Source organism: Thermobia domestica, chromosome 8 (genome assembly GCF_964235325.1).
Source record: "Thermobia domestica chromosome 8, izTheDome1.hap1.1, whole genome shotgun sequence".
In the NCBI taxonomy this organism is placed as follows: Eukaryota; Metazoa; Arthropoda; class Insecta; order Zygentoma; family Lepismatidae; genus Thermobia; species Thermobia domestica.
The window spans coordinates 258,181,993-258,209,974 of NC_137461.1; the positions used below are offsets into that span (position 1 = coordinate 258,181,993).

At 34.5% G+C, this 27,982-nt stretch overlaps 1 protein-coding gene across 1 annotated transcript in view; it reads right to left on the reverse strand.

Annotated features, from left to right (window-relative positions):
* Positions 1-27,982, reverse strand: part of LOC145692559 (inactive ubiquitin carboxyl-terminal hydrolase MINDY-4B-like) — a 392,682-nt gene that overhangs the window by 57,480 nt on the left and 307,220 nt on the right. The window contains exons 5-6 of the mRNA XM_081767869.1: positions 26,098-26,315; positions 17,101-17,266 (exon numbers count right to left, since the gene is read on the reverse strand). Of these exons, the coding sequence (XP_081623995.1) occupies positions 17,101-17,266; positions 26,098-26,315 (384 nt within the window). The remainder of the gene's footprint in view (positions 1-17,100; positions 17,267-26,097; positions 26,316-27,982) is intronic.

The following is a 27,982-nucleotide window of genomic DNA, read 5'->3' on the forward strand; positions in this document are numbered from 1 at the left end:
AGGATGATAATTCCATGTATGGTTATTACAACACTGATATTACGTATTGTATATCGTACCATAATATTACACTGAATATTTACACATAAGAAATATTGAAATCACTATTAATAACATTGACAGATTTATTTCTTATTCAAAAGCTTAGGCAGAAAGTTAAAATTGACATTTTAACATTTCATTTCAGTTGTTTTGATCACAATTTTATTACTATCACTTCCTCATATATTTAACCATTTTTCTAGTTTTTGATTCTCTTTACCGGAGTAATGTTCTGAAGGTAATTTGTCTAATTGCTGATCACAATCAATTAGTAATTTCTTGCTAAGAGGATTCTATTAATACCATGTAATAATAAGGCTGTATGATAGTTCTTCTCGCCTTGTTTATTTTTTAAAACTTTATACTATTTTTCTTACCCTAATTATCACACATTACGTTTGATTCTCCACATCTTATATATTTCAACAAGATTGTTAGTGGTTAATAATAATAGGTCACGATTTTGAAGCCTAAATGTAACTTCAGTTTTTACGAGTATGTTTTATAATAACTAGCAATCTTTCTGAAAGTACAACTTCACTCGTTCTGATTTTCGAAGAAAATAACTACGAGAGTAGTAGAAAATGGATCGATCTGGATCAGACCTGAGCCAGTTTTAATCAACTCACAAGCCCCTGGGAAAATGACCACCATGCACCGTGAGACCGTGGCCTTTTACGACCTCCATTTTAGGGGTGAATTTGTTCCCTTTTACGAGCACTTTTTAGGGGGTGTACTCGTTCCCTTTTATGAGCATATTTTCCAACCCCTATGAACAAACAGCAGAACATCAGACTACGTAACATAACGAACATACAGAAGAGCAAATTGAACTCGTTCTCTTTTATGAGCACATTTTAAGGGGTGACCTCGTTTTCTTTTACGACCTCCATTTTAGGGGTGAATTTGTTCCCTTTTATGACCACTTTTTAGGGGGTGTATTCGTTCTCTTTTACGACCTCCATTTTAGGGGGGGGTGAACTCATTCCCTTTTATGAACACTTTATCAACCCTTATTTTAATATAGCAGAAATTACGAACACATAGAAGAGAAGATAACACATAGCAGAACAGATAACAGATAAGAATATGAAACATAGAAGGGGTGTATTCGTTCTCTTTTCCAACCCCTATTTCAACATGCCAGAGACTACGAAACATGGCGGACATAGCACAAGGGGTGTATTCATTTTCTCCACCTCTAATTGAACATAGCAGAAATTACACTGAGAGTACGTAACACACAACATCCTCCATTTTAAGGGTGGACTCGTTTCCCAACCCTTATTTTAAGACAATGAATACCTATGTAACATAGCGATTGGATACGCTCTTTGAACCGATTTGGATAAAACTAGGCATATGGGGGTTTTCGACCATGCTGAGTACGAATATCATACCATTTTAGGGGTGAATTCGTTTTCAACCCCTATTTTAACATAACAGAATTGACATAAGAATACGTAACATAGCAGCGGGCCTATTTTTCCACCCTTATTTGAGCATAGTCCATTTTTAGGGTGAACTCGTTTTCAACCCCTATTTCAACATGACATAGACTACGAAACATAGCAGAGGTGAACACACAGCAGATACATAAGACTTGTTCCACCCTATTTGAATCCATGGTCTTTTAGGGGGGTGAACTCGTTCCCTTTTCCAACCCCTATTTTAACATAACAGAGAATACACTGAGACTATGAACACACAGCACAACAGATAATACATAGCTACGGAGGGAGGGTGTACTCGTTCTCATTTTTCAACCCTTATTTTAACATAGCAGAGAATACATTCGAACCCTATAGCAAAGATTCTTTTAAGGAGTGAACTTGTTCTAACCTATATTTGAACATAGCAGAGATGATTATTTAAAGAATGCGAAACTTCCGTGTTTTGTTATCAGTTACATAATAACTTCCGCCATATGTAGATAATTCTCATTACGTCATTCATCCGGATTTTTAACCTAGTTTTCTCTTTAACAGACAATAACTTGTCATTCAACGATAGGAATCCCTGAACGTAATGTAATCAATCACAAAGGTATAAAAAAAAGAGGGGAATTCCCGAGGATGACTGATACTATTGCGCAACATGACGTAATACTGTCAGACAGGTATAAAAGACTGACCGACATGTTTTTTTGTAATCACTTCATGTTTACCGTGTGAAGCGTAAAGTTCAGATATTTTTTGTGTGTGTGCGTTTATATTATTAGTGTGGTTTATTAATAGTGTGGTTTTGTTTTCTTTTGTAAGTAAGACATTTTATAATAATACTATTAATATTATATTATAAAAACTCAGTTCAAAATTATTATAGTAACTTTGAAGAGTTAGTTTTTTTAAAAAAAAATGGCAACAAAAAAGGTTAAATCAAATATTATCAATTCTGATACTCTATTTAATAATAATTTAAAAAATTTTATTTTAAAATGTGATACTGATTTAAATGAGGATAGTGGATGTTTTTTAAAGAATAAAAGAAAAGACTGTTTAGATATATTACAACAAGAACAAACTAAGACATCGTTTAAAGTAAATTTTTCTTTGGCTACAACTTTTGTAAAACCAGTAGATTTAGAAACATGTCGATTCTTTGTAAATAGTGGTAACGAAATTATTTTGCCGAGTACAGATTTGAATTCTATAATTGAAAAACTATTTAATAAAATTTTAGTTGAACAAGAAAATAGGGCAATTAAGAAATCAGGGTGGTCTTTATGTTCTGAACCAAACCATCACTTAGAAATTAAAATCAGTAAATATGATCCGCTTTCCGCTTCTTCTTTTATAAAATTACCTCAATGGATTTTATCCAAAAAGAAATGTGTTTTAAATATTCAAAATAATGATAATAGATGTTTTATGTACTGCATTCTAGCTGCGTTGCATCCAGTAAAAGAAAATCCAAATCGTGTGAATAATTACATACAATATAGTAATACTTTATTACCATTATTTGAAAAAACCAATATACAATTTCCCGTCGAAGTAGAACACATAAGCAAATTTGAACATATGTATAATTCCGTATTTCCTAACGAACAAATTTCCATTAATATATATGGCATTAACTATGATCATGAAACTATTTTCCCATTACATATAAGCGAAAATGCAGGTGTATTTAAACATATTGATTTACTGTATTGTGAAGAAAATTGCAACAGTCATTATTGTCTAATAAAAAATATCAATGCGTTATTGAAGAGTCATAAAGAGAAAACTTATGTAAAATTGCCTCAATGGATTTTATCCACAAAATGTGTTTTAAATATTCAAAATAACGATAATAGAAGTTTTATGTATAGTATTCTAGCTGCGTTGCATCCAGTAAAAGAAAATCCAAATCGTGTGAATAATTACATACAATATAGTAATACTTTATTACCATTATTTGAAAAAACCAATATACAATTTCCCGTCGAAGTAGAACACATAAGCAAATTTGAACATATGTATAATTCCATATTTCCTAAGGAACAAATTTCCATTAATATATATGGCATTAACTATGATCATGAAACTATTTTCCCATTACATATAAGCGAAAATGCAGGTGTATTTAAACATATTGATTTATTATATTTAAACTCTCATTATTGTCTAATAAAAAATATCAATGCGTTATTGAAGAGTCATATAAAATTGCCTCAATGGATTTTATCCACAAAATGTGTTTTAAATATTCAAAATAACGATAATAGAAGTTTTATGTATAGTATTCTAGCTGCTTTATATCCAGTAAAAGAAAATACAAATCGTGTGAATAATTACATACAATATAGTAATACTTTATTACCATTATTTGAAAAAACCAATATACAATTTCCCGTCGAAGTAGAACACATAAGCAAATTTGAACATATGTATAATTCCATATTTCCTAAGGAACAAATTTCCATTAATATATATGGCATTAACTATGATCATGAAACTATTTTCCCATTACATATAAGCGAAAATGCAGGTGTATTTAAACATATTGATTTATTATATTTAAACTCTCATTATTGTTTAATTACAAATTTAAATGGTTTAGTCAGACATCAGTTAGGTAGTCATCAAACATTTATTTGTAGACGATGTTTAATATCTTTTTATAACAAATCAAAATTAGATGAACATGACAAATTATGTAAAGAACACACTCCAACCAAAATTAACATGCCGAAACAAGGAGAAGTTTTAAAATTTCGAAAATTGAAATTGTTATTACAGAATGATGTGATAATAATTGCAGATATGGAAAGTTTATTAAAACCTATAAATAAACAAAGTGGATCTCATACAGTACAAATTCACCAACATATACCATGCAGTTTTGGTTATATTGTATGTTGGAGTAACAACTATATGAAATCAGATTTAGTTATTTATCGGGGAGAAAATGTATCGATGAAGTTTATGTCTGCTATGGAGAATGAATTAAGAAAAATCATAAACATATTAGATCAAGAAAAACCATTAATACCATTAAATAGTTCTCAGTTACAGGAGTTTAACCTATCCACTGAATGCTCAGTTTGTGATAGTAAATATACGAGTGACAATAGAAAAGTTAAACATCATAACCATTTAACTGGTCAATTTATTGCCACGGTGTGCAACAATTGTAATTTACAAATTAAGCGTCAAAGTAATTTTATCCCTGTCTTCTTCCATAATTTGTCTGGGTATGATGCACATTTATTTGTGAAAGAATTAGGTTGCACCCCTGGAAACATTTTTGTAATTGCTGAAAGCACTGAGAAATACATAACATTCTCTAAGCACTTTAATTTTAATGGTAGACCTATCGAGTTACGTTTTGTAGACTTATTTAAATTCCTACCGTATAGTCTCGAAAATTTGGTGTCAAAATTAAAACCTGAGCAATTTGTCTATACAAAGCAATATTTTTCTGATGAAAAGTTTCCTTTAATTCTCCGTAAGGGAATTTATTTTTATGAATACATAACAAATTTAGATACATTTAAAGAAACTGAATTTCCTGGAAGAGAGGCGTTTAGTAGCAAATTGAATGGAACACAAATTTCCGAGACTGATTATCAATATGCAAAACTGATTTGGCGTGTGTTTAAATGTGAAAATTTAGGGGACTACCACGATCTATATTTAAAATGTGATGTACTTCTCACAGCAGATGTGTTGGAGAATTTTAGAAAGACATGTTTAAATGCTTTTTGTATTGATCCGATTAATTGTTTTACTGCACCTGGGTTGGCATGGCAAGCCATGTTATATAGAACAAAAATTGAACTTGAACTTTTATCAGATATCAATATGTATATGTTTGTAGAAAAATCGATTCGCGGAGGTATTACTCAAGCTGTGTTAAGGTATGCCAAAGCTAATAATCCTTACGTACATGATTTTGATGCGGAAAAAGAAAAATCTTATTTACTGTATATTGACATGAACAATCTGTACGGACTATCAATGATTGACTATTTACCATATGGTGGTTTTCGGTGGGAGGATAAAATTGACAACTGGCAAGACAAACATAAAATTATCAATTGGCCCACGGATAGTGAATGGGGATTTTTTCTAGAAGTGGACTTAGAGTATCCAACTGATTTACACGAATACCATTCTGATTTTCCGTGTGCTCCAACTAATGAAGTTCCACCGAATGGTAAATATTCAAAATTACTATTGACACTTAAACCGAAATCGAATTATATCTTGCATTATAGAGTATTACAATTTTATCTAAAACAAGGTTTAATATTGGTAAAAGTACATAAAATATTATGGTTTCGTCAATCTAAATGGCTTGCATCTTATATTCAAGAAAATACTCAACGCCGTGCAAATGCTACAATTGAATTTGAAAAAGATTTCTATAAGTTATTAAATAATTCGGTATACGGAAAGACAATGGAGAATGTACGAAAACGAATTGATATAAAATTAATTAACAATGAAAAAAAGTGTAAAAAATTAGTAGCGCAAAATCAGTTTGAAAATTGGGTAAAATTGGCTGATAATTTGGCATTGTTTCATATGGTAAAAAAATCGGTAACCCTTAATAAACCAATTTACGTAGGAGCGACAGTTTTAGAATTATCAAAATTAGCAATGTATGAATTCCATTATAATATAATGAAACCGCGATATGGAGATAAAATTAGAATTGCATATATGGATACTGACTCTTTCATTTACCAAATTAAAACTAACAATATTTATAACGATATAAAAGATATGAATGAGTATTTTGACACCTCAAATTATCCTGAAAATAATTCTTTATATAGCACACAAAATAAACACGTTTTGGGTAAAATGAAAGACGAATTAGGTGGAGTTCCTATGATTGAATATGTTGGGTTACGAGCAAAAAATTATGCTATAAAAACTGGTGAAAATAAAGAATTGAAAAAATGTAAAGGGATCAAGAAAAATATAGTTAAAGAAAAAATTACGTTTGACGATTATAAATCATGTATATTTAAAAACGAAACGATCTATAAAACACAATTTGAAATTAAAAGTAAATACCATAATTTAACAACAAATCAGGTAAGAAAATTAGCATTAGATCCGTATGATGACAAAAGAAAAATTTTAAATTGTAATATACACACTGTTCCTTGGGGGTATTATAATAATAAAGATGTAAAATGTACGATTTGTATATTATAAATACGATATAATTTTTTTTTGGATATATTAGTATTAAAAAAAATGTCACAATCAGTTCGAGAACAAATAGTTGCAGAATTACATAAAAGTGCAAGACGAAACTATCCTCGAATACCTGTTATAACGAAAGGGATTCATGATTTATGGCAAGCTGATTTAGTTGAAATGAATAGTGGAAAATTGAAAGGTCTAGCAAAAATTAATCGAAATTTCAAATATTTATTAACTGTGATAGATACATTCTCTAAATATGCTTGGGCTATTCCTGTGAAAAATAAAACTGGGAAAGAAATTACACAAGCATTTATAACAGTACTGAGAAAAGCAAACAAAAGCCCTAAATTTTTACAAACTGACAGGGGTCGAGAATTTTATAATTCAGAGTTTCAGAAGGCGATGAACCAAAATAACATTAAACATTATTCCACGTACAGTGATGTGAAAGCAAGTATTATTGAAAGATTTAATAGATCGTTACGTAACATAATGTGGAGACAATTTACACTGCAGGGAAATTATAAATGGATTGGCATTCTGCCGGAATTACTACATAAATATAATAATACTATTCATTCCACTATTAAAATGAAACCTATCGACGCTGTTAAAAAAGAAAATGAAAAACATCTATTGACAAACATCTATTGCAAAAAGTTTTCTGTGATAAAAAGAAAAAGTAAATTTAAGATAGGTGAATATGTAAGAATTAGTAAACTTAAGCGTCCTGGTTTTGATAGAGGTTTTACACGCAATTGGAGTACAGAAATTTTTCGAATTGCTAAAGTTTTCTTCACTAATCCTCCGACATATCACTTAGTAGACTCAAATAATAAACCTATTGAAGGAAGATTTTACGGACACGAATTACAATTAACGAAATTTCCAAACACATATTTAATTGAAAAAGTGTTGCGAAAGAAAAATAATAAGGCCTATGTGAAATGGTTAGGTCTGCCAAAAAGTGAAAATTCTTGGATTGATTTAAAACATACTATATTGTAAAAAAAAAGAGAAGTCAAGAATTTATAGATGAAGCATGTCGTCACAAATATTTTAAATTCTAGCAACACTGTAAATTTTCGTTGCTTAGTTAAATTGTCATCATCATCATCATCATCACGAGGTCTATCAGTATCACAAGTTCTTCCACAAACGCTGTTTTTTTATGTAAAGGAGAAAAGAAAGCAAAATATTTAAAAACGCTATTTAAAATAAATTCAATATATCTGTAATAGAGATGGAATGGAAAATTCCTTTTACATGTATGGTAGCAGGTCCCACAGGTTGTGGAAAATCATATTTTGTTAAAACATTTCTTGACCATTATAGCAAGTTATTTAAAAATATTGTATGGTGTTATGGTGAATGGCAACCATTGTATGATACTCTTTCAAACTGTACGTTTAAAGAAGGTTTACCTCAAAATAATGAATTTCAAGCACATGAGGGTCCACATCTTGTCATTATTGATGATTTAATGCGTGAGTGTGACCATCGGATTGTAGATATTTTTACTAAGGGTAGCCATCATAGAAATATAAGTGTAATATTTATAACACAGAATATTTTCCATCAACAAAAAGGAATGCGGGATATTTCGTTAAATTGTCATTATATTGTTTGTTTTAAAAATCCTAGAGACCAAGCTCAAATTAATTATCTCGCACGACAATTGTATCCAGGTAATACAAATTTTATTCAAGAAGCATATCAAGATGCAACTCGAATTGCACATGGTTATTTACTTTTTGATTTAAAACAAAATACTCCTGATGAGCAGCGAGTTCGAACAAATATCTTTCCAACAGATTCTTTTAATTATGTTTATGTACCTGTAAAAAAATAATAATTGTAATATGGTTTATATTCTAACAACTATTTGTGCTTTAATAGCCGTAAAAAATGATTAGTAAGGAAAATGCACATATGTTAAAACTTTTAGCAAAGTCAAAACCGAAAGCACGTAAGGCAATTTTACAAAATGCAGATCGTGATTTAATTCGCTCTATTTGTGAATGTTCCTATAACGTATTACAAGGAAATGTTCCATTAAATAAAACAGAGATAAATAAGCTAAAAAAATATAAAAAGGAACTGAGATATTTGGTGAAAAAAGGTCCGTCATTAAAACAAAAGAAAAAACGAATAATTATACAAAAAGGTGGTTTTCTTACTGCTTTGCTTGCACCTATTATTGGAGGTATACTATCTAGTTTAATTAAATAATTATGCAAAACGCACAAAAACTTATTTTAATCGCACCAGAAAAATTACATCATTATCAAACGATATCTAATCTTGATGATGAAATGAAAGAAATTTTAAATAATAAAAGTTTAAATGCAGAAGAAAAATGGACAAGATATAGAGAAGTCTTACAAAAATATTTAAATATTATTCAAAAACCGGTAGCAGTTACAACAACAACAGCAACTACCACTACTAAGGAGGAAGAAGAACAAGAGGACGAGGAGGACGAGGAGGAGGATGATGAAATAATATCTACTCTCCCTGAAATTTGTAAACGTAAAGCGAGACCTTTATTACGTAAATTGAAACAAAATCCAAATATTCAATGAGACGATAATGGAAATGTGAATATTAATAATAAATTAATTCCAGGTGCAAATATAGTGGATTTGACATCCGATTTTGTTAGATGTCGTAAGAAAAATATTTCAGTTGCTGGCTGGAAACCTTTTGCTACATTATTAGCAAAAGCCAATATACCTTTAGAGTACATTGGTAATCCTCAACGAATAGATTATATTAGAAAACTAACAGAAGACGAAGAAGAGGAAGAAGAAGATGGTCCTCCACCCCGTAAACGCAAATGGTGTACTTATAAGCAATAATAATAATATTCTATTGTAATCTATTGTTATTTTTAAGTATATAGAAAGAAAGAAAGATGAATGAGCCCTACCTCAACTATTACATATATCAAGCAGGAGGTGATTATAACGTGTATAGAGGTACACCATATCAAGAAGGTTATGGCATTGGTAGTTTACTAGGAGGTTTATTTCGTACTGTATTTCCTTTATTAAGACAAGGTGCAAAAACTGTTGGTAAAGAATTGATACGTACAGGAATTAATGTAGCAGGAGATGTACTAGATAATAATAGACCTATTGAAGAGTCTTTGCATGATCGATGGCAAGAAGCTAAAACAAATTTAAAAAATAAAGCTCAAAATAAATTAAATCAGGTGTTGGAAGGATCTGGAAGAAGAAAAAGAAAGAAAGTTCATTTTAGTGGTGCTGGTGTGAAACGGATAAAAAGATCTTTGATTGATTAATTATGGAGCAAAGTGATAGTTTTTATCTCACACTTCCTAGCAATAGTTCTATGAAATATTTTCCTCAAAATACTCTTGCTTGTTATACTACTAAATTATATCAACTTATTGTACTGGAGAAGGGAGTGTGGGAAACAGCTGTTGTTGAAGTGCATTATACAAGTTCATTTCAGAATGTTTCCAAATATACAAATAATATTTATTACCGTCTCATGAATACAAAAAACTGGAACATAACTCAAATCTTACCAGGCCACTATTATCATGTTGATGATATTCTATCTCAAATTAATCATAAAAGTGATATATTAAATTTACAATTAAAAGTCAAAGCATCAGTGAAACGAATTGAGGTTAATAGAGTAATAAAAGATCAAGAGAAGCATATACAAGTACGCCTATCTCCTGAACTAGCCAGAATACTAGGTTTTGATCATATTCAACAAGAAGATATTGCAGTTGTTCATCATGCTCGTTATCCACCTGATTTACAAAAAGCGCTACCTACACTTATGTATATTTACAGTGATATTGTAGAACCACAAATGGTGGGTGACACCGTAGCTCCATTGTTACGTATTATAAATACAAATATTACAGAGCATGGTATTAATAATGTACATATTTTTGATAATCCTCATTATGTCACTGTGCAACGTAAACAATTTGATCAAATTATTATTGATTTAAGAGATAGTACAGGTAATCCACTTCCTTTCCAATATGGCAGTGTATGTGTAAAATTACATTTTCGTAGACGTAATACGGTATTGTAAATTTTACCATGTGTGAATATAATAGTAAGAAAAGAGAGAAGAAAAAAATGCAGTGTGAGTGTATGAAATCAGAATTAGATTTATTTGCTGGTTTACCCACTCAAACCAGTATTATAGGTAATAAAATAGTTCCATATAAGCCTGTGGCTTCATTAGCTGATAATGCACCAATAGAATTTGTAGTCCCCGGTCATGGGGATGACTATATTGACTTACCGCACACAATGTTATATGTTAAAGGTAAAATTACTAAATCAGATGGTTCTAATTTAACTTCTGCCGATAAGAAAATCGGCCCTGTAAATGATTTTCTCAATGCAATGTTCAGTGAATTGCAAGTATATTTAAATAATCAACTTATTTCCTACTCTTCACATACATATCCATATCGATCGTATATTGAAAAACTACTAAATTATAATACTGAAGCTAAAACAACGCATCTTCAAACATCAATGTGGTTTAAAGATACTGCAGGGCATATGGACAGTGTGGCCGATGCTAATGTAGGATTTAAACAACGTTTTCTTCTCACTGCTTTAAGTCAGTCATTTGAATTATTGGGCTATATTCATGCTGATATTTTCAATCAGGAGAAATTTTTACTGAATGGTGTACAATTGCGTATTAAACTAATTCCAGCTAAACCTACATTTTGTCTAATGGGCGACGCAGATGCTGATGGAAAAGTTGTAATTACAGATGCAACATTGCTTGTGAAAAAGGTTGATGTATCACCAGCAGTTAAAATAGCACAAAATAAAGTATTACAAAATCCTAAATTTAGAGTAAAATATCCTATAACAAAAGTGCAAGTGAAGACTGAAACGCTGCCACAAGGAATTATGGATAGTACACTTCCAGATCTGTTTTCAGGCATAGTGCCTAAACGTATTATTATTGGTTTTGTTACTAATACTGCTTTTAATGGTAATTATCAAACAAATCCATTCAATTTTCAACATTTTAGTATGTCATTTTTTACATTGTATGTTGATGGAAATCCAATACCCTTCAAACCTTTACAGCCAGATTTTGATAATAAGCTATATGTACAAGCATATTCTACGTTATTTACAGGTTCAGGTATTTATTATTCTAATCAAGGTAATGATATTTCACTCGCTGAATATCCTAATGGTTATACTCTACTGGTGTTTGATTTAACTCCTGATTCAAGCGCAAGTGCTGCATTTCATACTAGTCCACAACGGCAAGGAAGTGTACGTTTAGAGGTTCATTTTAAAGAAGCACTGCCATCTCCTGTAACAACAATTATTTATGGTGAATTCTCTTCAGAATTAGAAATTGATTTCCAGAGAAAAATATATATTAATTAAAGAAAATGTTAAATACAATTGAGCTTTATGAAGCATTACAACAAAATTTGCCTAAAGATCATTTTATTGGTGTGTATGCTGCTGATGAGTTACCTTTGTTTATTCATACATTTCCAGCCGCCATAATTATAAACACTGATTCTAGTGATAAACCTGGTGAACATTGGGTTGCTGTTTATATATCTAATATGTGTGTGGGAGAGTATTTCGATAGCTATGGTATACCTCCCTATATACAACATCATATAAGGTTTTTAAAACGAAACTGTTTGTATTATACATGGAATAATAGACGTATTCAAGGTGATTTATCTCAATTTTGTGGACATTACTGTTTCCTATATTTAGCATGTCGTGCATCTGGTTATTCGATGCAGGATTTTTTAAACAAATTCTCACTCACTACTATTGATGCTAATGATATTATGCTTTATTCATTTATGAGAGTATGATGATGTTATTTTTTTAAACTCCGCCATTGCCGGTCCCAAGCCCTGGATGAGAAAGGAGGAGGGTTGGGGGTGTTGCTACCCCCGTAAAAGAAAATAATGTTGGGTTGGAAACGAGTACACTTCTATTCTCTGCTATGTTAAAATAGGGGTTGAAAAAGGGAACGAGTTCAATTTGCTCTTCTGTATGTTCGTTATGTTACGTAGTCTGATGTTCTGCTATTTGTTCATAAAAGGGAATGAGTTCACCCCTTTAAATGTGCTCGTAAAAGAGAACGAATTCACCCCTAAAATGGTATGATATTCGTACTCAGCATGGTCGAAAACCCCCATATGCCTAGTTTTATCCAAATCGGTTCAAAGAGCGTATCCAATCGCTATGTTACATAGGTATTCATTGTCTTAAAATAGGGGTTGGAAAACGAGTCCACCCTTAAAATGGAGGATGTTGTGTGTTACGTACTCTCAGTGTAATTTCTGCTATGATCAATTAGAGGTGGAGAAAATGAATACACCCCTTGTGCTATGTCCGCCATGTTTCGTAGTCTCTGGCATGTTGAAATAGGGGTTGGAAAAGAGAACGAATACACCCCTTCTATGTTTCATATTCTTATCTGTTATCTGTTCTGCTATGTGTTATCTTCTCTTCTATGTGTTCGTAATTTCTGCTATATTAACATAAGGGTTGATAAAGTGTTCATAAAAGGGAGTGAGTTCACCCCCCTAAAATGGAGGTCGTAAAAGAGAACGAATACACCCCCTAAAAAGTGGTCATAAAAGGGAACAAATTCACCCCTAAAATGGAGGTCGTAAAAGACCGTGGGCTCACGGTAAAATAAGCCATGCTCTTTTATTAGCTGTGCTATCTGCTATGTTAAAATAGGGGTTGGAAAAGAGAACGAATACACCCCTTCTATGTTTCATATTCTTATCTGTTATCTGTTCTGCTGTGTGTTACGTAGTGTTATCTTCTCTTCTATGTGTTCGTAATTTCTGCTATATTAAAATAAGGGCTCATAAAAGGGAATGAGTTCACCCCCTAAAATGGGCTCGTAAAAGAGAACGAATACACCCCCTAAAAAGTGCTCGTAAAAGGGAACAAATTCACCCCTAAAATGGAGGTCGTAAAAGGCCATGGTCTCACGGTGCATGGTGGTCATTTTCCCAGGGGCTTGTGAGTTGATTAAAACTGGCTCAGGTCTGATCCAGATCGATCCATTTTCTACTACTTACGAGTATTTAATCTCAAAAGATTCTGATTCCATATTGAAATTTGTATATAACTCCTCACTTACAGATAACAGTCTGAGAGTACATTAAACACTAAACAACACTAATTTGTTAAGTTCCACTAATAAATTCCAGATGTGATAACAGAACCGAATAATAATTTCGTACAAAAGTCTGAAGAATGTTTGTCCAAACTAAGGCACCACAGCGGATCAGCAAAATAACACTGAATGTTCGGTCTGAAGAACGCTTAGAAGCCAAATAATTGCTTTAAAACCACTAATTACGAACGAACGAAATCTCTCGTGGAATGGAGAAAGCTAACAGTCCAACTTTATGACTGTCAAATTAAGTGACTGCATAACTCTTCAATGAAACACTGAATCATTACATGACGATCTAACTAAATGTTTGAATCATTGACCGAATGGCTTTCCAACAACTAACTAATTGCAGAAACTTTCCTTGTCTTGGTTTTGTTACCGACGGAAACCTCCTAAAAAAGAGAAACTCACTCTCTGCATGTACACTTTTCAATCGGGATCAAAGTCCTCTCACTGTATCTGTTAGATAACGTTACCCCCTGGAAGCGTACTTCTGAGCATGCCTACTCGTTAAAGTGATAACGGAAACGGATTGACTCCGTTAACGAACTAGGCTGAGATAATTACTCTAGCTATTTATTGCAAAGGATAAAATTGAAAAACTCGCTTTCGTTCAATAGTTATCGCGCATGATAACGAACGGACGTTCGTAGTAGCAGCATAATCCTGTAAATTTCATTGTGTTTTCCGAATAAACAGTCGTTACAAGAAAGGTTGTCTGATGAGATATATATCCCAGAATTTAAAAAGTTGTCATAAAGACTGAACAAATAAATTGGATATAAATATTAAATTACTTGTGCACCCATTATACTAATTTTGATGTTAGTGTAATAAGTATTTCTGCTGTATCACTGGATCGCACGAAAGTTGAAAAAACTATCAAAATCTACTAATTAGGTTAGATTAGATGGGTTATCTGCTGCAGATGGCGGCCACGAAATACAAAATTTACCAAGAAGTGAACAGAATTTTCCTTTATCAGGAAATTGCCCGTCGTCCGGATATATTCGCTATCCTGATATTTGGTTATCCGGATATTATCCGTTATCCGGATATTATTCGTCATCCGGATATTGTCCGTTAGCTGGATATAATCCGTTATCCGGATATTATCTGTTATTCGCATATTATCCGTTATCCGCCATTCGGATATTATGTTACCTGGATATTATCCATTATCCGCCATCCGGATATTATCCGTCATTCGGATATTATGTTATCCGGATATTATCCGTTATCCGTCATCCGGATATTATCCGTTATCCGTTTTGTTATCCGTCATCCGGATAAGTTTCTATCCGATATCCGAATAAAAATTTATCCGGATATGGCCATCCCTAAACAGAATCAGACTAAATGTGATGATTGTAACAAACGTTAGAAAGGTCATTACAGTAGCGTAGTTAATAAGGAAGAAAACGTAAGTTAAATTGTGGACTATATGTGTTCACGGATTGATGCGATATGAGGTGAGGTGGCAGTAGAGCATAATTTGACAGTGTTTCAAACCCAGTGTGTTATTAACTAACTTAGGATATGTCTGCTGCTGTATTATCATAGGGAACAAGATGAAACAAAACGAGCCCTGTGGGACTTCTAACCCCCTTTGCTCGCTGACGCTCGCTGAGTTATGTTTCGTAACGTAAGTAAATTACTTTATTTTCAATTGTGTGCGCAATGTAGACTAAATAAACGTGACATTACGTCCCGCTCGGGTGATGCAGCTTCAATGTAAATTTAACCTCACCATTTGGAAAGATATGATATTTAATCGGCCGCATTGATTTAGTCATTAATGAGAATGTGTAGTTTGCAACACTTAACAGTTCCAAGGTACTAATTTTACGCAGTAATACTATATTGATGCATACGGATGTAGGAAAGAGCAAAATAAGCATGAAAATAAGAAACATCTGTGATTAATAGTGAATGGAGAAGGCCAGGAATGAAACACGGTAATTGTAGGTAAGATATATCAAAGTAAGAACAGGTAAGTTGTAATACAACGCTGAAAACAGATGCATGTGGGTTTTATCCGGGGCCGCCATTTGCAGCAGTTTAGCCGATTAGATTAGCTTAGGTTAGGTTATATGAGGTTGATTTAGAACTCACCACACGGAAAGCAAAAAAAGGCCAAAATCTACTAAATTAGGTTAGATTAGATTAGGTAGGTTGTTTATCTTACATTAAGTCAGGTTAGGTTGAGTTAGAAGTCACTTATCTTCAAGACAACCTTGATATATACGCGCCATTTCCACATTGTGTTTCCCGCCACTAAATCATAGCAAGTGTACTTCTCAGCCAAGTAGTCTCTCCCGCGGCCTCCACACAGTCTCGCTTACAACAAAAACAACCAACAACAACCATCTTCTTAACTTCAACTATTCCCCTAACCTGACTTTCACTCACTCTTCCTCACAAACCAGAATAAATTCTCCAGCTCACCGGGTAAATTTCCTAAAATTGATCCGGCGATACTGCAGTTAGTTCAGTAATATATATCATATTACCAACAAAGCGAAGATCGACAGACCCCTGCAACCAAATTTGAATTTAGGAATTAACGATAAAGTTATTTACTGACCAGTGCCGTGCCTTGGAAAATCAGGGCCCGGGGCAAGAGTTTACGACGGCGCCCCCGTACATATGAGATATTGACAGACCAGCCGCGAAGCGCCACCATGGTTGGCATGAAGCGAAAGAAAATTTTCAAATATAAATTCTGTTTTTCCTTTATTTTGAGCATTTTTTATTACTTTTTCCTTCCATTTTATATATATCTTTTCTTTTTTCCTTCTGCATTTTGCGCCCCTTACTACGGCGTCCGGGGCCGTCGCCCCGCTCGCACCTCCAAGGCACAGCACTGTTACTGACTGAGGAAGTATCGAAGTTATTTGGCGATTGTTAGCAATCATCATTCGTGAAAACAAATAATATTAGTGCCTTTCACAATTCTTCCACTCAAATTTTCCGCAATACATAATTTCTCACCTATTTGTGCAGTGGTAGATCTAGAAGGTAAAAACTAGGGGGGGCAGCCAGTACCCAGACTATGATGTGTATATATAATCTTTCAAAAATATATAAATAATAGCTAAAATTATTTTGCCACTGAAAAAACTGGGGGGACTAGGACCCCCGGCCCTGTCCTAGATCCACCACTGTATTTGTGTTATGTAATAAACATCGAATTCACCTTCTCTGTAACGCCATCTTGGAAGTAGTCTTGACTTTGTTCAACGTATGAATTGTCTTGAGTAAGGCAAACAATGCATTTCGTTTGTTCTCCAATTTTCCACAAGATGTCACTGATAGACAACCAGAGAGCTTCAAGCTGTCGATATCTGGATGGCTTCAAAAGTCTATAAAACAAAGATAAGGTCAGAATATAAATAAATATACAAGACACATTTTTTAACTTGAACAAGTAGGTAATTATGGTACAGTCTCCCACATAAGTACCTGGATCCCTGACTGTTACAATTCCATTACTTGGGGTCCAGGTACTTTTGTGTGTAACTGTACAATGTACTCAAAGAAATGTGATTTACTATGTACTAATGTGACCCGATAACCAGTGATTTAGTTGGAACGGAACGCCGTTCTGGAAAATATTTGTCTTTGATATTCTACAGTTCGGTAACAAATTGGCTCGTGAGTCGTGTGAATTATAACCGTTCTGGTAAATATTTTTAAAAATAACTTTCTTTGGATTTTTATTCTCTGCATTTTTAAGATAAACACTATAACAAATTATAAACATAAATTTGATTTACGCCATGATAACTTTACTGAAAAATTGGTGTTAATCGCAAGGAAAGAAAAGTTTATTTTGTTGGATTTTAGCGAAAGTCAGAAAACTACAAAGTTCTGTTATCACTTACACATTGGGCTTTAATATTCTATGCTATTATTAAATATAGGAGTACAGAATAAACTCTGGTTGTTTTTCATGACAGAGTGCGGGGAGAGGGGCGACTGGGAATTCATGCCCCTTGCGCTTGCAACCCACGCGACGGCTCTGCGCCTTAGCGGTATGGAGCCAAATTGCAAGATTGAAAACCATCTATTCCCAACAACTTTCTTTTCTTTCTACTTTTTCGTATTTTAAGACTCATAACGCAGTTGTCATATGGATTGTAATACACCAGTTATAGTATGTTTAAAAATTCGATGACCAAACTCTGGGAGATGACTTCTTTATCAAATTAAAGAAAAAGTTCTAACAGGGGTCGAAAAACATCCAAAACGCGAAATATCGTGTTTTAATATGCCCTGGCTTGAAAACAATGAAACTTATTGCAAGTGGTTCAAGGAATAACACAGAACTGTGCTCAGATTAAAGTTAAAAACGAACTGACAGTTCAAAACCACGTAGAAATTTGTGTTGACAAGGGAAGTTACATCACGAGATTATTACGCCCACCGAGAAAAGGGTTAATCATAAACGTTGTGGTGGTAGTTACAAGTGGTGGGTGTCTGTAGAAAGGGATATCAATATTATAACGTTGCCGCTGTAGCGGGATAGACGTACCTCCAGGTAAACATTCCGCCGGTAAAACAATCCTAGGACCAGTAGCGTAAGCAGGAATTTATTTCGGGAGGGGTCCAAACTCAATATCAGGGTATTTTATATTGAAATTCCTAAACTTGTCCCTAAAATTAGGCTAAATTTACACAAAAGTTGGAATTTCGGGGGAGGTCCGGACCCACAGGACCCACCCCCTGCGTACGTCCCTGCCTAGGACAGTTATACACCCTGGTAAAACAGTCCAGGGACAGATATACCCCCGGTAAAAATCCTAGAACAAATATACCTCTCCGGTAAAATAGCCCCAGAGATCGATATACTCCCCGTAAAACAGTCCTAGGACAGATATACTCCTGGTAAAACTACCCTCGGACAGAAATACTCCCGGTAAAACAATTGTAAGACAAATACATCTCACCGGTAAACAATTTCAGGACTGACAATAGTATTTTTTTCGGTGAATATTATGGAAAAAGGAACTATTGTTTGCCCCAACAGAAGTTAAAATCTATCCTATTATATCTATACCGACCTGTCGGCTTTTCTTAAACTCAAAGGAAATAAAGACAAAACACATACTATACGCCATTTGATACAACTTGTCCTTTCTGACAGTTGCTTTCTTCTGTTTCTTTTCTTCCTGCACATGGTCATAACAATCAGACAAGAAGAACTCTTGCTACGACAACAGTATTGCTTTCTTCTGTTTCTTTTCTTCCTGCACATGGTCATAACAATCAGACAAGAAGAACTCTTGCTACGACAACAGCATTGCTTTCTTGTTTCTTTTCTTCCTGCACATGGTCATAACAATCAGACAAGAAGAACTCTTGCTATGACAACAGCATTGCTTTCTTCTGTTTCTTTTCTTCCTGCACATGGTCATAACAATCAGACAAGAAGAACTCTTGCTATGACAACAGCATTGCTTTCTTCTGTTTCTTTTCTTCCTGCACATGGTCATAACAATCAGACAAGAAGAACTCTTGCTATGACAACAGCATTGCTTTCTTCTGTTTCTTTTCTTCCTGCATATGGTCATAACAATCAGACAAGAAGAACTCTTGCTATGACAACAGCACGTTCATTCTATTATAGTGGCTCATTTCTCTTGCTCTGGAATGATAAATATTCTACCCTTTCCGCACGTTGCCAATTTGAATATAAACAAATGCACATTGTTTTAGTCGAAAATCAACTTCAGTAGTGGACCTGCTGGTTTCTTTTTAGTTCTCTTTATTTTTATTTTATAAAACTGCGATTTACTTGTAGGGAATAATTTTTTGTTTCAATACCCGACTCGAAAGCTGGCAACACAGCACTGAGCACCGCGTGCGCGGAGCGAGCTATCAGAAAGGAATGTAGTATCAATTGCAGTTCAATCCATAGCGATGTGTATGTGAAGACTACTGAACCGCCTTGTAGCAAATGTTCAGAAGTGTTTGTCAACCGCAGTGGAAGGACCTTACCAGACGCCTCAGCGGCGCGATAACAGGGTAACACGTGCTCCTCTAAATGTCAATTCGTTTCCTATTTTGATCCGAGTTTAGTATTCTATGTTTTACGGTTCTCCGGTAGCGGTGAAACAAATTGCGTAAAGAAAGTTTGGGTACGGGGATACTTTAAAGTACTAACCAGTGGTTGAAGTGAGACGGTATGCGGTGATATGCCATACCGCCTCTGATTTTTCAGTGATGAAGGCATACCATCTCTGGTTTTTCAATGATTAAAACATACCGTCACTGGGAAGTAGATGCTAAATACCTTTTTTAAATCCATTTATACACAGTAAGTGACGAATAGCTTTGCACATAAAAATATTTTATTTCTTCTGTAGAAATAATTTCTAAGTTGACAACACCAACATTTTGTTATCTTTTTCCCACCTTTTTGTTTCTAAAATTGAGATGTCTTCAAAGTAGTTCACTAAGTTATGTTGATGTGCCATATTGAATTCTTTCTTTGTTATGTATGCGTTTGTGTCTTCTTGCCTTAATAAATATAAATGCCGTGTTTTGAGCATGGGCGGATTTAGGGATTGTCTGCTGAGGGGAAGGACCTTCCGGGGTTTGGAATACCCACAGTCAAAAATGGGGGACCTGGAGTTTTTCCGCAGAAATTGTTAATATAAACACTCGGTTTTTGAGCATTTTCGTGTATAATTCTTTGTAATACAACATAATGTGATATTTTAATTTTTTTCAGGAAGTTGTTGGCAGGGGATTAAGGTCTCTTCATGTACCCCTCCTCTATAACTACAGAGAAGCTTTTCAATGATTTTGAGTCATTATGTAAATAGAAACGCAATCTTTTAGGCAACATACCCTCACTGTATTTCAACACTTAGATAGCCGGTATGACGAGTCAAAATCATAATAAAACATACCGCCTCTGCTTTTTCCCCGTTTCGAACACTGGTACTAACTGAGCTTTAGCTTTCGTTTCGCCGATGCAGGCCCGTATCCTGGGGGTCTAAGGAGGGCCGCCCCCCTAAATTTTTGCTGGTCTCCCTAAAATGTTCACGGTAGGCTTGCAAATGAACTATAATACAGTGATGAATTATCATATGATTGGATCGCCCCCCCCCCTACATTTTTGGGTTGCCTACGGGCCTGCGCCAATGTGTTTACGATCGTTAAATACTTGTATGTTGAAAATACTCATGTCTCTATTGTCACATTTTGTACAAAGTTTTCATTGTTTTATTTTTATATGTAAAAAAAATGAACTTCATACGATACAAGAATACGGAAACCAAACTAATTTGAGAAGTTTGAGAAATGCGTACAATAGCTTCACGTAGTCGAGTGATTTGCAACGACATTGAAAGTATAATTAAGCTTTAAACGTGCATGATTTTTGGAAGTGGTGATGCGTCATGTTGGTTAATTTCACCTCTTGTGTGAAGAACCAAAGTCATTAAAAGTTTTTCGTTGTTTTGGCTCACGCACAGAACAAGCTGTCATGCAAATTAAAAAAAAAAAAGTATACGGAGTTTTCAACATCTCGTAAAACACACAAAATCAATACTGTCGTACAAGAAGCATACTCAAACAAAACGAACGATAGTAAGGGAAAACAGAGGTTAACGATATTATGATAGTGGTGCAGTGATAGACTATTCACGTCGTGCCGGGAATCTTTGGTTCTATCCTAGGCAGCGTTGCCAGACTCACAGCTCGGAATTATCCCAAAATCTGATCAAAATTATGCTAGATTTGGTCAAATTATGCTAGATCCTCATAATTACTAATTCAGGAGTTTTAAAAGAAAAAAGAACGAAGTTGAGATACGATAAGGTAACTTAAAATACGCAGAGCGCAAGAATACGTGGATACAACTCAATACTTCACGCACCAAAGCTTTAACTCAACTAAACACGCCAGACTCAATGGCGTATATATCGTATAAATGAATGTAAAGTGTTTGTTTACATATTTTGAAAGAAAATTACCTCACAGCATAAGCGGAGTTGGGAATTATCTGCTGGGGGGCAGATCTTTGGTCGGTCTCGGACCTTTCATTTCAGGAATAAAGATGGTCATGAAGTCAGAATAAAGATGGTGAAGTTGTCAAAAATTAAGGGGGGGGGAGAATGGCCCCCATAGCTCCGCCCATGCCTCGAAGTTAGAGGATTAGAAAACCCTGGGTGGAGCCATAAAAAAAAAAAAAAAAGCCCAAAGCCGTTTCTAACTTACTTCGGAAAATGAGACTGCCTGTATGGTTTACCGACTGTATGAATCAATGGGAGAGGATACATTTCTGCCGTTCTTTTTCTTCCCACGACCAACTTCTTTCTCATCTCCAGTTTTGCGTTGGTTTTGCGGCTTTTTGATAAACTTGCTGAAATTATGCTAGATTTGGGGAAGATGCTAAAAGCAAGATGCTAGATGCTAAAGTCATGCAAATTATGTTAGATCTAGCATCATTATGCTAATCTGGCAACGCTAATCCTAGGCCATGTGAACTTGTAGTTGAAAACATCGTGTCTGTGGTTTTTCGAGGATTCTCTTGTCTTTATAGCATGTGTTTCTTTAATATTACAAGGAGTAATGATAACGTAAAGTTACAAAACCTGTAGTGAAAGATGCATATATTATTGAATATAACCCAATACAGCCAACAGATAGTACATAATCTAGGGTTATTTTTTGACATAGTCTCCATATTGATTGTGGCACTTGTCGCATCGAATGTCGAATGTTTGAAGATTACCTCCTAGTAAAAATCACATCCTCGCGTGTTTAGCAATTTTGCCACGAAGTGTTTCACCTCCTCGTGTAAAACAAAGCGACGGCCTCCTAGGTTCTACTTCAAGTGCAGGAATAGGTAAAAAAAATCTCTTGGAGTGAGGGCCGGGCTATAGAGAGGATAGTCGATGATGTCCCAGCGAAACTGCTTCAACAGCGTGGGGATTTTCTGGGCTGTATGCTGGCGCGCGTTGTCATGAAGGAAGATGACGCCCTCGGTGAGAAATCCTGGCCATTTCCTCTTGATTGCTTTGCGCAATCGGTTACATGTTTCCCCTACAAAAATCGAATAACTGAGCAGACTCCTTCGGGAGACAAGTTTTCCAAACGAGTCACTATTTGTTTTTACCTACAACTAGTGCCGTAGGTGGAGGGTGTCTGAAATTCTGCACCGTTGCCAACTCCAATTATTAAAATTACCACACACGCCTCATTCCTCTATAACAGAAGAAACTCCAGAAATATTGGTCTTAGGTTTTGATCGTTCCTCGTATATACCCAACTTCTATGTACTCAAAGATCTCTTACCCAAAGGCTTTTCAGCTAGAACCTCTGTATATCTCGCATGGAATCGCATAGAGCAGGCTTTTACAATCTATTTCATATTACTATTCTCTTTTTATCGCATCCACTGCCAGCGACCCTTTAAGTAGGGGCGGAAATTGATGAAATGTCATTTTTTTTCTGGTATAGCAGACACAAATCCCATCGAATACGCACATTACTAAATTTCGTTCTGAAACAACAAAAAAAAAAAAAAAAAAGAAAAAAAGAAAGAAAGAAAGGTAATTAAAATTGCATATTTTGCCAACTTTCAGATTTTGTCTATTTTTCAGATATTATTTATTTATTTTTGTCATTTTCCCAAAGCTTGAGTGATTTGTTTCGTCATTTTTGGTAAGCTTCGGTAAGTTTTCTTTGTATTTTGTCATTCTTTTAATTTTGCATAAGTTCCACCGACATAAACACGTTTTATCATAGGATGACAATTTACAAACAAAATAAAAAGGATCTGAAGTACTGACATTGGAAATTTGTTCCTATTATGTCAAGACGATGTTGAAGTACAGCAACCGTACATAAAGTAAGTGGGGAAAATTGAAATTTTCATTTTCATTAAATATTTCTAAAAGTATTTTGTGTGTAATATTTTTAAATAATTTCTGGCGTTTAAATTTGATATTATTTTGACGGTCTGTATTTTAGTGGAAATGGGCAATGTGCCTAAAAAGTCTTCTTTCTTCCGAATGTGTCCATGATTTTCACTTTTCGATTTGTCATATACAATTTCTTTAATCCTAGAGAATAGTTTCACGAGTTACGTGGCAGCAGCATTTCTTTATCTTTAGAGTGACGCGCAAGACACGGAAACACATCATGCTACATAGTTAGTCGAGATAAAGGAAACTAGTGGATTTTACACCGATTTACTGCATTTGTCTTATTCATTAAATTATTTAAATCTATATTTTGTTTGGTTATTTTCATTTATAATCAAACTTACATATTTCAACTGAAGAAGCTATGTCATTTTTTTCTGGTATCGAGATATGACATCCATCATTTGGTATGTTTGTTGTATTCTTTTAGTTACAAGTTTAATCGGCATTTTTCACAATTTGTTGGTCATTTTTGCGTGCTTTTAGGGCATTTTATAGGTCATACGTCTATATTTTTTAGGCCATGAACTTTCACCCTCTACGATAAGTAATTTCTTGGACATCTTCCTGTAATAATTCTTCTAGTATCTAGTCACGCATATTTGCTGGCTTAAAATAAAATTGTAAGATTTTGTTTTCGAATACACTTAGGTTGTGTTCTTTCTGGCATGTTAATGACGGAGTTTTGCATCTACATAATACTGCAGGCAATATCACATAGATTTTCATTTTTAACTTCTTTACCCATAGTGACGGCAATAATCATTTTATACCAAGTGTTAGCATGGATTTGTTAGTACTTATTAGTTAACCCTCGATAGCACGAGTGGTCAATTGTAACATCAAGGCACGCGCGCAGTCTCACTCCGCAATATTTATTTATAGGCCTATATCTTAATTTTAATGTTTTTTTTTTGTTTTGTTTTGAAGCGATATTAAACTGTTTTATATTTTCTTTGAAACGTTTTTAACAATTGCGCATGTATATTTTACAACACAAACTCTTTTAACAGTTCATCCGCGGAGTGTGACTTCGCGGCGCATGCGACGGCGGGTTAATCAGCATACGAGGCACTTTAGAAAAGTAAAGAAATAGATTTTCTTAGAATGATGAATTTTATTATTTTTACAAATCAATATCATTCCCTTTTTAAAAAATCCCTTGGGCATCTATACAAGGGTGGATGCTTTGTTTTCAGTATTCGTAGAAGTGCTGGAATAGCTTATCCTTCACGCTTTTCTAGGCATTATTCAAAGTATCAAAATGGGCACTCTTTCAAGTTGTTTTTGATCAATAGAAAGAAGTTCTGTCTGGGGACTGAGATCCGGCAAATAGTTTGGAGTGGTGCCTGAAGAAACATAGGAATTCCAAAGAACTCATTGATGGACACTATGGTGCGACATGGATCTTTACATGGATCTTTGAAACCATCTTGGCACATACTCGTACTTTTCTCGTGTCCAAATCATGTATTAAAATTTGATAAACGGTAAACTCGTTCAAATTTAACTGGCTACTGATCATTGTCATCGTTAATCGACAATCTGACTTCACAAAAGACTTCAATCGTTGCATATTGTCATTCGTTCTTGAGGTTGAAAGTCTTCACCTGACACTTGTTCCAGGCCTTCTAAAAAGTAAAAATGAAATCTTTAAGTTTTACGCCCCACGGTTATGCCGGTTAGGCCAAAGGAGACGGTGATTATGAGTAATGAATGAAATGGTGGAATGAATAAAGTGGGAGGAAACGGGAGAGCCCCGAGAAAACCCACGAGCACGGTGTTTCTCGACCGCAAAGTTCACTTGGCGAGGGCTGGGATCGAACCCGGAACCCCAAGCACCAGAAGTGAACGCTCTACCACTTCTAAAAAGTTTTTGAACACTTGTCTGAACACTTGTGCCCTCGAGACAAAACGTTCTCCATAAGCTCTTTATAGCTTTTCATAAGTCACAGTAGCAGATTCCCAATCTTTTACACGAATTTTGACAGCAGAACGTCCATTGTCGCTCCATTTTCGTAACGCACTTCACAAACACAACTTCATTTCAAACACTCTCAACAATCGTGTAGCAAATGTAAAATGTTTAGGCTTGTGCTGAGTCAACGGTAAGGGGGTAACTTAACTGCCGTGTAAAGGTGGAAGCAGCAACGTTGTCGTTAAATGCAAAGCATTGTTAATTTTATTACTTTTCTAACACACCGCATAATTATGTTGTCTAATGAAAAAAAGAAAAAAGGTCCCCTACTTACACTTCAGATGGAGTAGTTTGATCCTTGCTTCTCTTCTCGAAAAGAAGATTTTTAATGATATAGGCTTGCAAAGCCATTAGAAGGGCTTTCGTCCCATTTCGGGCTACTTTCAATCCATAAGCGAACTCTTGGTCTGCTTCTCTGAATACAAAACCAGTTCTTGTCCACTCATTGCGAGCAGGAATGGCTGCGCTCCCAAACACCAGCTGTCGCAAAGCCTAGTGCAGAACAAAGAAAGGGTAAGATTGATATGATCATTTCAAGTAGCATTCCTTTAAATATGTAACTGTGTAAACTATAAGATTTTTCTGTAAATTTATTCTGAACATGCTGTCATTCTATTGTAAAATTACAACTATGAGTATCACGAAAAGAAGGTTTGATTTTAAAATAACTTTTAATATGAATAACAGTAACAACAACTATTTTCTTATTTTCATGCTTCATTTGTTTTTTCCTTGAGAAATCAAGGAGACTATAACATACCAATTCAACTGAACTCATCTGGTCGGGATCAAACAGGGCATAGTAGTAAATCTTGACTTATTATATATGTATGTGAAATATTATGGTACACAAGTTATGAACAATCAAAATTATAAATGAATTCATTGAGCATAATAGAAACGTACGTAAATACTGTTTAAATAGCAATTAAATATCAGTCTTGGATAGAAAGGAAAACAAAAATCGAACGACAATTTTTATACGACTGTACTAGAGGTCGGCACGGGCTCGGGCCGGTCTCGGGCCTACAAAGCATATATCACTTCTGGCCCGGCCGGCCTTGGGCCGATTTTTAAATATACAACCATATTTCTCGGGTCTTTTCGGGCCTAACTTTGTAAATACACTGTACAACAATATATATTGCACCCTTCTTTCTGGAGAACTTTTAACACACAACTGCAAAATTAAACCTGTAATTGCTGTAAATAAAAATACAATTTTGCGTTAATTATGAAGTTTCAGTTATTCGGGCTTATTTCGGGTTCATTTGATTATCACACGAGTTCGGGCCTAAATGCTAAAACATATTTCAGGCTCGGGTTGGGCGTCACATTGTAAATTCACGGGCTGGGCCCCGGCTAAAATTTTCGGCCCGTGCAGACCTCTAGACTGTACGTAATTTACTTATATATGAAAAAAAAATGACCATGTTACCGATGGCGGTGAATTAACAGTGAGGAAATGTTCAAATGTTTTCCAGTGATTAGTTGCAGTTTTACAACAAATGAATCTTACAATGTAGAACAAATCACAAAACTAATGAAACACAGCGTCTTACTTATCCATATTGCTTCCATACGCGCTATATTTGATTCTGAAGTACACATTATTTTATAACTGCTTGTGTTCTGTGAGTCTAGTACAATTTCTACAGCACTGTTTAATATCTATTCTTAACAATAATATTATTAGCCATATTGTACTATACAGGGTGTTTCAAAACAACACCGATAACGTTTGGGAGGTGATTCCTGACACCAAGATAAGTCAAAAACTATAGACCAACCTGGGTGCACAAATGTTTACTTTTGGAGTTATAGGCTGCCTAAAACGTGAAAAAATGAACTTATAAGGTCCATAGCTCCAAAACTATGGAGCCTACTAAGACTTTACTAAGAAACTAACATGTGTTCCATCCAAAAATACATATTTGAGAATTCTGCAGTACTTCCGCAACAATTTTTATAGAGGTAGTTGGTGAGTGCTTCAGATTATATGTCCGAAACCAAACTGCCTGTACAAAAATTGTTGTATGAGTACCTTAGGATTCTGAAACATGTATTTTTGGATAGAGCACATATTAGTTCCTAAGTAAAGTCTTGACCCGACTACAGTAGGTCCCATAATTTGGGAGCTATGGACCTTTAAAATTCAT